Raw genomic sequence first — 13,952 nt, forward strand, 5'->3', positions numbered from 1 at the left:
AGTGGCACTTACTCAAGAGGCCCTGTGGGAACTAGCCAGAAGCCTCTCAATTCTATCTCTGTCTCCTTCTCTGGCCTCACTTAGCTCAACAACTTATTGGATGCTTTTCAAGAAGAAAGACATGCCCCAGCTGCCTGGGATAGTCTTTCTCTGAGATACAGAATGCCTTGTTCTTTCTATTTAATCCAAGCCTCTACTCAAATCTTACCTATTAGACCTTTACTGATGCTCCTAAAACAGTGCCCTATTTACTCCTTCCTAGCCCTGTGTGTGTGTGTTCCTTTGTAGTTCTCAATATGTGATGGTGCTCTGTCTGTCTATCATCTATCTGTCCATCCACCTATCATCTATTCTATTTGTATGTTTGCTACCCAATTGGTTATGTCTCCACCTCCCACCCCAGATGGCAAACCATCATAGATTGACCTTGTCCTGTTTTTGCTATGTGCTTAATGTCTAGAATAGTGTTTGATACTAACAGACACATATTTAGTCCTCCATGATGAACAAAGATATGCTTGAGCACGTGTGTGGAAGAATAAATTGTTGATGAGGAGGCTGCAAATAAAACTATCATAATACACTTATTCTCAGTTATTTATATTTGGGTCTATGCAATTTGTCTTTGTAAAGTAAAAAAAAAACCCAATATTAATTATACAAACACCTGGAACTGTTCATGAAAGAAAAAGGAGCCTATTCTCTGTGTAAACAGTGTAGAAAAGAAACAGCATTTGGACGGCAGGTCCATAGATGGAGCTGAAAAGAACTGCACAAAGGGTCTTCAAACATCAGCTTGCTCTCTCTCTCTATTTCTTTAAGAACCTGCTATTTGAAACTCTACCAAATTCAGTCACAGTTTTATGATTCCCCACAGAGGATATTTCACTGAGATTCAGCTCATATAAAAACAGCCATTTCCCAGAGGGATGAACAGGGAAGGTAGAGGAACGTCTGCCAGGTCGCCTATAAACGTCAAAGGCAGGAGAATGCCTGCAAGGTTCTCTCTTCATTTTGACTTTTTTTTTCCTTTCTGATGTTGATAGTGAGTATAAATAAACTAACTCAGAGGCTTTTACAAACACTTTAATATGAATAAAATCCACTTGAGCAGCATGTAGCAAATTCTTCAGCTCCAATGTATTTCTTACTAACTATTCCCTATATATGTGGTGGAATTAATGACTGTGTAACTAAGCATTATTCTAGATCAGTGGTCCTTAACCTGTAGGTTGTGGCCCCTTTGGGGATCAAATGACCCTTTCACAGGGATCACCTAAGAGGATTGGAGAACACAGATATTTACCTTATGATTCATAACAGTAGCAAAATTCCAGTTATGAAGTAGCAATGAAAATAATTTTATGGTTGGGGGTCACCACAGCATGAGCTTAGGGGTTGCAGCATTAGAAAGGTTGAGAACCACTGCTCTAGAGGAAGATTACAGCAAGGTTTTTGATTCTGTGATCTGAGCCACATGGTTTCTGTAGAGAGGACCACTAAATTACTAAGAGGTAGAGTCTAAAAATTAAAAAAAAAGGGAAAAATATAATTATTCAAGTCTCTTTCAAGTTTTAAGACAAGGAATCTGAGTAATAATTAGAAAGAATCCACTTTAATGGATGCATGCAGTTTGCCTTAATGTTTGTGTCCACCAAAGCAGAGAACCTTTTTATTTTCCTTTTTCTTCATTCAGTACCCTGGACCTGTTCCATCTAATTAAGAGAAAGGTCATCCACACACAAAATATGTTGTTGAGTAGCTGGATTAATCTTTTAACAAAGTCCTAGTTCTAATTCCCCTTGCCCTTAAGCCTTGGGTTTAACTAGCCTTTCAGCCATGTGCTCTCCTTTTTTTCTGTCTCTCTCCCCTTTCTGTCTAACTGACCACCATTTTCAGAAGTCCCTCTCTTCTGTCCTCCAAACCTTGTACACAATCTTCCATCCCTAAGTGAAGCTGTGTGAGGGAGCAGCTGACTTAGCCTGTGCTCTTTGCAGCTTGCTGCCCCAAATTCCCTTCCGCTCTTGAGGGCCTTTATGCGACTTGTGAGCCGTGCAACCCGGGGTTAACTTAGGGTGAAAGTGTGCTGTTTGCATGCAGGTTGTTTGCTGTTCTGGTTGGCAAGATGGATAAGGACTTAAGCAATACCCACTGTGCATTTTGTTTAAGCCACGGCCGTTCTGGATCTCTGACATTGGGGCTGAAAGCTGATGTAATTGAATTGTTTTGTTTTATACAGCCTGGTTAGATACTGGCTCAGTGGAAGAAACTGTCTTTAATATTCTGAAGTGGCTATTTCTCTGTGAGCTCCTCTGCCCTGCCACAAACTGAAACCACTCTGAATAGGTTCTACACTGTCCAGGATCTTGGCATCTGCAGACTAGAGCTCAACCCAGGCTTCTGCCTTCATGGTGTCAGGTGAAGTCTGTTCAATCTAGGAACAGGGATCTTGGTGTGTTTCCCATCTCATCAGAGCAGCAGGCAGATGCTGAAAGCAGAAGCCCAGGGTCAAGGGTGTACAGTATGCAGAGCAGCCAGGGCAAGCTCTTGGAAAGAGGAGCAATGGCTGACACCCAGGTATGTGTGCACGCATACTCCCACACATTTCAACTCAAGAATATTTTCACAAGCCTTAGCAAAAGAAAGCAATGGTGCTGCTTACTCTGCCCCCTCCGCATCAGCCCGGAGTCTAACATGCTTTAACTCAGAGCTAAGGGGGCTACACAGGGAGTGGGTTCCTTTGGTTCTGTTTACAGCTCAGTCCTATGGTTTATCTTTCTTCCCAGGGCTCTCAAGTGATTTCATCAGATTTGGAGTTAGTGTCTCTGATGTGTTTGCCTCTGACCTCTGACCTAAACTTCAGTGGTGTTATTTTCAGCTGTTCTTTGACAGGGATCCAACAGCTGCTGCTTAATACCACAGACAACTTCTGACAGGGGCAGAGCTTCTAGCAATAGGATTAATCTGTGAGCCTCACTCTGATTTGAAGTTAGTTGCATTTTTTTCCCCTCCAGGTAGAAATGGGGATTTACAAAAAAATAAAAAATAAAGGATAGGGGGAACCAGAACAGTGCTAGGAGGCTAAACAAAGCAAAAACAAAAACAAACAAAAAAGAATCAAAATGTTCACTAACAAAGAAAACACATCTCTGACAGTTAACAAGTAGCATGGAAGTGCTGAACTTCCTCACAGCTGTTTGCTAGCTGAATTTGAAAATATTGTTCAGAAAATTGTCACAGAGAAATCCAGGGAATATGTGTAGTTCTTGATAAATCCTGGGTGAGATGTTTTAAAAATACTCCTAAGAAGCTCTGAGAAAATGGGACCATTCCACAGACATCATTGGGCAAAGGCTATTCAGTTTTAGAAAAACAGATTTTATTTTGAGCAATTTTGTGACTTAACTCCTCAAACAAATACCAGAACTTAAAAAAAGGAATCATTTTTAGTACTTTTCTTTGCATGAAGAAGACTTGAAAAGATTGGTATTCCAGGTCAGTGACTTTCTGGTTGCAAAGTCCATAGTTACAACTGTTTAGTTTCAATGGCAAAACTAATTTGGGTTGTCAGGATGGAGGTTTTTTTTCCATTAGCTATCGGACATCAGCTGATAGGCAAAGAGCTCAAAGCTGTCCCTCGAGTTTCAGATAATGGCAAAAATAACAGGCACTTACTGTTACCATACTAGGGGTGTGGCTCTCTCTCTCTCTCTCTCTCTCTCTCTCTCTCTCTCTCTCTCTCTCCCTTCCCCCTCCCTTTCGATAAGCTCAATGGGACTGTCTATTTTTAACTTCCTGTTCTTTCCTTTTGGCCGGGTAATCAGTGTGAACAGAGAGCGTTCCCTGAATGAGTCCCGGTAGCCTCATGGAAGCCTTCTGACATGACCAGCAGACAGCATCCCTACCAAGGCTGCTCCAGGTTTAAACCCTGCTTCTAAAGTGCCATGTCCTGCAAAGAAAGTCCTCACGTGGGTGTTTCCACCACCACTGTCAGCTCTGTAGCGGTGCAAGCTGGGGACTCCAAGATCGTGATAGCCGTTGTTAAGGTAAACTCACAGCTTTCTTTTCTCTATGTGGCTGGGGGGCTCTTTGTGGAGTGGCTGAGAGCCCTGGGGGATAATGCACTGCAGAGCAGATGACAAATAAGTGATCTTCCCCACTTAAATCAGTGACAGAGGACTGCTAAGTTTCAACAAGTTGCCAGTTGCTTTTCAGCTTAGAAAACCATCTACAGAGCCTTGGAACAAACTTTTCTATGTACTTTCAGTTTGGTTCTTAAAGACAAGGCGAGTGTGATGGAGATTCAGGACTTGCAGGCAAAGGAGAGTTCGGTGGCTGGGATAGTGCCTGTGATTTTTGAGTGGATGTGATGGAGAATGTAGGAGGCAGGTCAGAGTGGGGCACTGTCCTGAGCGTGACAGAACTGGAAGCTCTAAGAGCCTCAGAAAGTGCCCCCAGAACCGGTTTTCACTGGTAAAGGCAACACTAAATACTTCTCCCATTGTAGGGGGATGGAGACTGTCACAGACTATGTATTAAACTGCCTCTGGAGAACAGGAAAGTGCAACGACTTGGGGCTTAACTGTGTGTTTTATGTCTAGCTGTTTGCAAAGATGGCCACACATTATTTTGGGTTGTAGAAGGCACCATGATTTGTTTTTCCTCTGACTGAAATCATCATGAAAGATCCTCTGAAATATAAGCTTGCTCTTTAGATGATTTGGCACCTGAAGAATTCATGTTTAATGGAAGCAAACCTGGTAAAAATAAATAAATAAATAATAAAAATAAAAAAATAAAACAAAGAAACCCTGGCTAGAAGGCCATCGAATTTAATTGCTGCAAGATTTTATAATAGTACGAAGATTTGTAGGAGGAAAACAGAACTTGACATTGAGCAAAGTAATTCATTGAAGAAGCGTGGAATGCAGGGTTCTGCTCAAGGCGGAGTTCCCAGGACGGGGAGACTTCTGTACAACAAACAGGACCTCAGGTCTGCTCCCCATCCTGTCCTCTGCAGAGGTGTGAGTGGGAATGGCAAGGCTCCGAGGCTTCCCCAGTGAAATCAGGTCACTTTTCAGGATTTAAAGATGCTTTGGGCAACATGCAGATTCCAACAGGAATGGGAAAGAAGCAAATCTGTGACTTTTTTTTTTAAGTAAACATTACTTTTCCTCAAACTTAAAATACTCAGAGTAGGCTGAGTCACAATGCTTAGGGAATAACCTATGGGATAGTCAAGGTACAAAGAACATGCAAACTTTAACAATTATATAGGAAAGGCTTTTAAGCTGGATTCTGTTTCTCAGAAAGGCCACTCATGGTCCTTTCTTCAGCTCCCTTACCCTACTGCCATCTCCAAAGAAAAGGCTCTTCAGCCTCTTTGGAGAGCAAAGAGTGTATTGATGGATGAGAAAAACCTGGGTCTGGTCTGTACTGAAACTCCGTCCCGTTTTACCTGTATGAAGTGTCGCTCACTATCTAGAGATGTTTTGTGTGAATTCATCCAGTGGCTTGGCTTTTTTAAATTCCCAAATGAGAAAAGTGTGCGTTAGACAATCTGTTTCTCATTTGGGAATTTAAAGCATTCAAACCTGCCTTCCATGAGACAATGTTGAGAATAAAAGAAGACACGGCACGGGTTGGTTTTAGACCTGTTGTGTTTCCACCATCTCCGTATAAGGAGAAAGTGTTCATAGTGTAACTGGAAATTAAAATTAAAAGGTGGGAAAAGGAGAAGGGGGAGAGAGAATCAAAGTTCACTTCGAGTTTTGTTTTTAGTGTGGCAAATGGGTACGACTCCAACTGGCTGAATCGAAGCCCAATCTCCTAGAAATTGGGAGCAGTCAAGATGAAACCAAAAGACTGCTTCATGATCACGAGCTTCTTCTGGCCAAGCTCAAGGTAAGAGCCTCAGATTTGAAACAAGGTCGATGCTCCAAAGGAAGATGAAGCCAGTTCTGGACTTCCTCTGGTCCCTCTGCTGTGACTCACTTTGGCCATTTTAACCCAATGCTGTTAGAGAGTAGAAAAACCACTGCATCAGCCTAGGAAAGAAATAACAAGGGTTGGACAAACAGCTCAGTTGGTCCAGTGCTTGCTTTGCAAACATGAGGACCTGGGTTGGATCCCTAGTGTCCATGGGAACACGCCAGGCTTGGAAGCACAGGAAGTGGGAGGATCCGTGAAGTTTGCTGACAGGCTGGCCCAGCCTAATTGATGAGCTTCCTGCCAGTGAAAGATGCCATCTCAGACAAGGTGGATGGTACTCCTAAGGAAGATTCCTGAGTTGTTCTCTGACTTCCACAAGAACACACACAGAGACAGACAGACACACAGACAAGCATGCATGCCCAATAAAAATACAAACAAGTTGTATTTTTAAATTTTCCCTAAATGCAATAGAAAGTACAGAGGCACAATATTTCACCATCTTTTCAGTAAGAGATCCCCCTTCCACTGGCCACCTCAGTGAAAACAAACTCCACTACTTTTTGATTCCATGCATTAAGTTCCCAACACACAGCAACAGCACTGAGTTTTCTGTTGCTAAAGTGACCTTCTGATAAGAATAATGTAGACGAATCATTTTTAAAAAATACCTGAGTTATCGAAACCATATGACATTGTTAGTAAAATTAGACCCAACAAATTGTAGTTAGTTAAAAATGTAATGTTAACACTGATTTGGGATGCCAAGTAAGGACAAAGCCAGCTACATAATTTGTGAGGTTCAGAGCAAGGTGAAAATGTGCAGTCCCTTGTTCTAAAAGCTAACATGGTACGTTTCATTCTGTGTTTAGTATCTGTCTGCTTTGGGTACTGGCAGACAGGACACATGGGTGAGTGTGAGCCATGAGTGTTCAGTATCACTCTTAGCTCACACAGTGAACTCTATAGGGAGCCAACTGGATGGGAGGGGGAGGGGTAGACAGACAATGCCCCTCCCCCAGAGGATGGCTTCCTGTACCATGAGGTTCCAGATCCCAGCATTTGCTTCATGACCTGTGGGATTCACTTAGAGAACACAAACTGAAAGAGAAGCATCCGTAACCTTTCCAAGACAGTGACAGGCAGAGCGTGAAATCCCACATTGCCTTCCTCTGAGCAGAGCTGAAGGATGCAACTAGTTCTCTGTGTTGTGAGCTGCACATGCAAGCAAATAGGTGTCTTTGTTAAGATCAAAGAGGCTCAGTGAAGATTCAGAGTCCTGAAATGGTCAGGATGCTCTGTGATGTTACACTTAAATAATCCTGGCTTCTCTGTGTTTCTAGGCTGAAATGCGTGGTTGATTTCTAATTCAGAGTGAGGTCTAAACTGCATCTAATTGATAGACTGTGGGAAAAGTAATTAATTGGATAAAACTGACTGAGAGGATGATAGATGAACCAGTACTGAAGAAGGCAGCCTCTAGAACCTGATATTTACTCCCTTGTTTGACAACTCCTTACTCTGGTGTCTGATCTGAGCTGTCATTCAAGGTTGCAGGCCCTGGTTATCACGAAGTCTTGTGTGTATTGAAAAGAAACAACACCGAAACAAAACACCATTATAATGTGAAAGAACATTGGACCAGGAATCAAAAGACCTTTGTGTGCCTTCAGTCATGTCATAAACTAATGTAACTTGACAAATAATTCAAAGTCTTCCTGTTACAAAAAAAGCTTCAATACATTCTTGAACCTACTGTTCTATGAATCACAAATGCCCAGTACCATTCCCCGTTCATTCCTGAGGTTTTCTTCCCCATTGTCCATGGGTTTCCATCTCCTTTCTATGCACCTGCCAACATTTGTGGGACATAATCTGGACCAAAAACTACATTCCTTTCTCAGTTCTCACTAACTCATGCTTCCTGGTACTTTCCGGTTCACTGATGAATCATGAATGGTGGCTCATTGAAGATTGGGCCTCTGGGGGCTTTCATCTCTCGTATCTTTAAGAAAACACCGCAAGACATGCTTTCTTAGATGGACCGAAGCTCCTCTATCTCTGAAAGCACCCTGGATCTCAGTTGGAAATAGGGGTTCCATTTAACAGACTCTGTCTGCCTTTCAGGGCACGTTGGTCTCTAGATTCTAAGTACCTGCTTCTCTTAGGCCAGGCTTCAGGCTGTGGATGAGCTACTTAAGTCTTCCAAACTTCAGGCATTTTATCTGCATAAAGAGAGGAGATCAGAGACTTGTATCTGTTGGATTTTAACATTATGTGCCGTGAAATCTGGAGTCATTTTCGACCTCCCTGCAAATGGGTCTGAAATGCAAGCTCTCAGATGAAAACACATTTTGGCTTTACCTGTGGTCCTAGTCATAGGCTCTGAATAGCCATCTCTCGTATCGTCTCTCATCCATCTGTTTCCTAGGAATCCAGCCAGCTCAGACCCTGAGTAGTTTAATTATCAGGTCCATCTTTCAAACTATACTGGTATTTAAATTTTTGTTTAATGTTTGTAAAAAAGAGAGAGGAGTTTGTCAAGCTTGGATTCTATTTCAGATTTGCCAACTTAAAAATAACGGGAATGGAATCTCTCAAATGAATCCCAGCTAATTGACTACTTATTATGCTAGCAGGGCCGTCACCACTTAACCTGTGGCAGAAAATTGTTGGTCTCAAGTTAATTGTAATATGAGGTTTTCTAAGGAAATGGAAGTTAGTAGTTCAAGAAGCCAATCGTATTTAATATTTGCTGTCATTCTAGTCCTTTCTAAGTGTATAGGACCCTGCAGTGTGATCCAATTATAGAGAAAAAGATTCTGGGAGGGGTTCTGGGAGAGCGTAGGAGTCAAGAGGGGAGCCCTTTCTGGTCGATTGTAATACTCATCCTCTCCAGTGAGGGTATATATTTGAAAAATTAGGGTAATAACAGTTACCTTTACACTTCTAAACAGAAGATCTGGGAAGACAAATGTAATGCTGTATGGAGGTAGGTGCTGCCTTTAAGGGGGAAACTGGCATAATTTTTATGCTAATGGTGAATATATCAGACTAATGTTAACATTTACTAGAAAAGCTATTTTGTGCCTTCCATTAAAAATTATCTCAAACCCTCACAGCGAAGAATAAAGGGATAATGTTGGGAACACATGATTTTCCTTAGTGTTTCTAATGCTTCAGATGTCTGTGACCCAAGGGATTTTATTTTGCCTTCCGCTATGTACTTAACCATCCCTCTGGAGTATCCAGAGGAAAAACACTCCCCTGTTTCCAGTGGAGGAAACAATCAAGTGGAAAAGGTTTAAGTCCCAGGGCTTCTAGATTCCCACACTGCACTAAATTATTTCCAATGAGAAAGAAGGCATCCAAGAAGGAGAAGAGGGGAACTTATGTCAGGTAAAGACCTGCCTGTGACTGCTGTTGACTTTGTGACCCCAGGTAAGCACAGAGTAGTTGATGGCAGAAATGAAGATGTGGGGTGGGGAAGGGTCCTTTGGGATATTACTATCCTCAGCATCTAAGTGTCAAAAGGAATGCTATGATGTTAAGTGACTCTAGGGCACCAGCTCCTTGTTACAGGCCTGTGACCCTTCAGAGAGATTACAAACCACCACCCACTTTACCTCTTATTTGACTCTCAGAAGTCTAGTGGTTTCCTGCGTCAGATGATATCTCTGGCCCAGTATGGCTAATATTTATCCTATTTCTGATTACTGATCTAGAAACAGACATGCTATGAATACAACATATGAGTAATAAAGCCAAAATCCTCATATTAAAATTTGCCTTAAATAAGAAATAGTGTGAGTTACTGCAATTAAGCTATAGTATTCACTCAGAATGCATTTAAAAACCTGTTTTATTGCACCAAATTATAAACAATATAAATTTTACCATCTTAACTGCTTACATGAATACAATTCAGTAGCACTGCATTCAGAATATACAACCATCAAACATGTATTTTAAAAAAAGTCATATCAAACAGAAACTCTGTATCTCCTAAGAAGTAATTATTGTCTTTGCTTCCAGCATAGTCTATTTTTTCTGTCTATGAATTTGCCTGGTCTAGACATCACATATAAATGGAATACTGTATTTGACTTTGCTTGCCTGGCTTGTTGTCTTCTCATATGATATTTGCATGTATTTTGTATAAGAATTTCACTTCTTATAACAAAAATAGCAACGAAGAACAAAGAATGAGTGAATGATGGATAATACATTGTAATGGTTGCATATACTTTACCTGAAATACTTGGACCAGAAATGTTCCAGCTTTCCAACTCCTAAGATTTTAGGATATTTGTATATGTGCGATGAGATATCTTGAGCATTGGACCCAAGTATGTATATAAAATTCATATATTTCAGATATACCTTGTACATGTAGAATAAAGGTGATTTTGGTGGTTTTCTTTTTCTTTTCTTTTTTTTTTTTTGTATGTCTGCATTTTGACTGCGCCCTATGAGTTCAGGGATAGAATTTTCCAACTGTTATGTCATGGCTATGCTCAAAAGTTTGCGATTATGGAGTAGTATGTGAACAGGTTAGTTTTACTGTCAATTTGACACAAACTAAAATCATCTGGAAAGAGGGAACTTTAACTGAGAAAACACCTCTTTCAGATTGGCCTGTGGGCAAATCTGTGGGGTGATTTTCTTGATTAATGATTGATATGGGATGGCCTAGCTTGTGAGTGTTACCATTCCTTGGACATGGTCCTTGGTTAAGAAGCAGGGTGAGCAAGCCATGAGAAACCAGTTGGTAAACAGTGTCCCTCTGTGGCCTCTCAATCAGTTCCTGCCTCCAGACTCCTGCCTTAATTACTTGCCACGGCTTCCCTCCATGATGGATAGTGAGCCAGATATACCCTTCCTCCCCAAAGCTGGTTATGGTGTTTATCACAGTGATAGAAAGGAAACTAGGACTGTCTCTCTCTCTCTCTCTCTCTCTCTCTCTCTCTCTCTCTCTCTCTCTCTCTCTCTCTTTCTCTCTCTGCGTGTGTGTGTGTGTTTATGTAGATATGTGTGCAAGTATACAAACACATGTGATCTATGCTTGTGGAAACAGAGGTTGTCACCAGGTAACTTCCTCCATTACTTTCCATGTTAGTTTTTGAGACAGGGTCTCTCACTGACCCTGTAGCTTATTGATTTGGCTAGGTTGGCTGTCCAATAAATCCAGAGACCCACCTATTTCTATTTCCAAGCACCGGAGTTATAGACATAGGTCACCATGCCTGGCTTTTACATGAGTACTGGAACTTGGAACTTATGTCTTAATTCTTGCCCAGCAGGTACTTTATCAACCGAGCTCTTTCTCCAACCCCAAGTTTTGAAGTATTTTTGATTTCAGATTTTAGGATGAGGGACATTCAACTTGTAAGACATTTGTTTAGTCATATGTCTGAGGGCACATGGATTGTTTCCTTTCTATCTTCTCTAAATTGTGCTGCAATCAACACTGATACAAGTTATTTGCTTGGAACATGTAACTCTAGTTCTTTCTGGCTGATAGGTAGCAGCACGCTTGCTGGATTGTATGGCCTTTCCATGCTTAGGAGCTGAGGAAACACTAAACTATTTCCCCTAGTAGAAAATACATAGTTTGGGTGGTGCAATGATTGGCTTTAAATGCCAGCTTGCCACAACTGAGAATCACTTGAGCAGGGAGCCTCAATTCAAGGATTATCTTCATCAGGTTGGTCAGAGGGTGTTTATAGGGAATTGTCTTGATTGCCTTTATCAATAGATGTGAGAAGACACACCCCAAATGTGGATGGCATCTTCTGGTAACGGCAGATTAGGAAAAAAGATATGGAAGAAGGAAGAGTATTTGCTTTTTGCTCAGTTGACCTTACTTCTCATCAGTTTATTTACCCAGTTGCTGCTGTTCCTAATTCCTTAGTTGATGTTAGAACCAGCTTTTCCAGGAACCCAGCTAGTGCCTGAAGGATTTCTGGAGAGCTGCAGGACCTCTATCCACCTTGGAATCCTGAAAAGCTGGTTCTAACTAAGGGAGGCTTCTAATGACCTTTCTACTTCCTGTTCGAGCAAAGTGAGAAGAATGTGTTACCTGGCTGGGGAGACTTGGGGGCAAGGAGTAGCCACTGTTGGGGAATGAAGAGCTCTTTCTGAGGCCCATGGATGGCTGCAAGCTCTCTCCTCTCTCTGCTGCTGCTGACCAGGTTAGACATCTCCATTTGGTAGATGCAGACTCTAGTTCAATCTATGATGGCCATGTCCTCAATCTAATTCTTCTTGCAGGCTGGTTCCGAGGTGGGGCCCAGATTTTGGAGGTGGGAGAAGAAAGCCAGAACAGTCTTGTCTTCCAGTCCCTCTTTCCTATTTGTGAGAATAAATATCTTGATCCATACTTGATCTTGATGTCAATCTCCCAATCGATATGGAAAATTAAAGGAAGAGGGCCAGTGGGCTTGTGCCTTGGTGATCTAGTCACAGAAAGAAGTACCTGCTTTATGTTTCAGTGATCATTTTGAATGAGGTCAGTTAGATAAGGTAGGGACAAGGCAGAAGTTCTGGAGGACTTAAGTTTTGCTGTTAAGAAACTTCTCTACTAAAAAGCACCAACAAAACTTCCCACAACCATGAAACACAGAAGTTTCCTGGTGATGTTCTTTGTCTCACTGAAGGGATTCTAGTTAGCAGGTTGTTTCCTTCCTGAGATATTCGGTTCCAGTGAACAATATGTGCTATGGAGTGACCCAGGGGCCTAGTTTTGAGTAGTATTTTTTAGAGGTAGAAAATGCTATGGGTAATCTAGCAAAATGTTCTTCTTATAAGTAGGAGAGAGATATTATCTTACTCCATCTGTGCTACTCTAACAAAATACCACAATCAGAGTAATTTATAAAGAACAGAAATTTATTTTTCACAGTTGAAGAGAGCCTGAATTCTGCTCCCAAGATGGTGCCTTATTGTGGCACGATCCAAAGAACAAGAGAATTGTGTCTTCATAGGAGAGAAGGGGGGAGGGCAAAACAGGATGGAATTGTCTCTTCTTCAGACTCCTTTCCTGGCATTGACATTAACCCATTTGTACAGTAGCGATCTCATGACTTACCGTCTTCTAAAAGGGCCCAGTTCCTAATACTATTGCGTGAAGGTTTCCACTTCCCAACATGTGAATGTAAATTTGAGGGAACACACTCAAGCCATAGCAGAAATGCTAATTTACCAGATTCTAGAGAATCCATGACTTATTCCTGGGAAGCAGGAATTGAAAGAGTATCCATTACTGATGAAATATTGATATGAGCTCATTTTTAGAAGTACAGAAATTATAGAGAGGGATAGTTTTGTAGACATAGAGGTGGAAGGAAGAGTCTTAGCTCTTGGTTCAGGAGTAAATATTGGGATTGGCAAATGCTGAAAGGTCTATGGGGAACATGAGGCCCAAGCATGTATATCTATATATCTTTATATCCTGAGAAATCAAATGACTCTGATTCAGTAAGAAGGGGAGGTCTCCTCATTTCTACAGGAAACAGACCATGTGTGGCTTATAGCAGATATTGACATTCCTTGTGAGTACTCTGAGATGATGTGTTCCACAGCAAGATTATGGAAGACTAGAAATCCTTTAAGGTACCTGCTCCTCCTCTGACGGTCTATGGCCCTTCTCTCCAGGGTATGTAGACTCCTCTCCTGCCTTGGGAAACACAATGTAGCATATTGTTGTGGGGGCCTCAACTTCAATAGACTGACAACATTTGTAGTCCATGATTTACACAGACATTGTGCATCATGTTATATAACTATGACACTTAGCATATACTCCACAGGTGAGAGATCCCATCAGCCCCGTAGAGGCCCAAATAGCAATGTCACTGAGCTCCTGGGCAACAGATCTGTTGATATCCCAGCTAACAAGAAAGTAATTTGCCAGGCATGTGAGGGACTCTCCACCCCCAGTTGCAACCTCACCATGCCTCTGTGGAGTAGAGAGAGACTTCCTTGTCTCTTTCACCAACTGCTTAAGACAACCTGAATCT

The 13,952-nt window shown here is 41.6% G+C and overlaps 1 protein-coding gene across 1 annotated transcript in view; it reads left to right on the forward strand.

Annotated features, from left to right (window-relative positions):
* Nucleotides 1–3,707: 3,707 nt before the first annotated feature.
* The window catches only part of Ccdc141 (coiled-coil domain containing 141), a 167,767-nt gene continuing 157,522 nt past the window's right edge, over nucleotides 3,708–13,952 (forward strand). The window contains exons 1-2 of the mRNA XM_028763033.1: nucleotides 3,708–4,046; nucleotides 5,782–5,904. Coding sequence (XP_028618866.1) covers nucleotides 3,945–4,046; nucleotides 5,782–5,904 — 225 coding nt within the window. The 5' untranslated portion in view covers nucleotides 3,708–3,944. The remainder of the gene's footprint in view (nucleotides 4,047–5,781; nucleotides 5,905–13,952) is intronic.

This window comes from Grammomys surdaster, unplaced genomic scaffold, assembly GCF_004785775.1.
Source record: "Grammomys surdaster isolate TR1022 unplaced genomic scaffold, NIH_TR_1.0 136, whole genome shotgun sequence".
NCBI lineage: Eukaryota > Metazoa > Chordata > Mammalia > Rodentia > Muridae > Grammomys > Grammomys surdaster.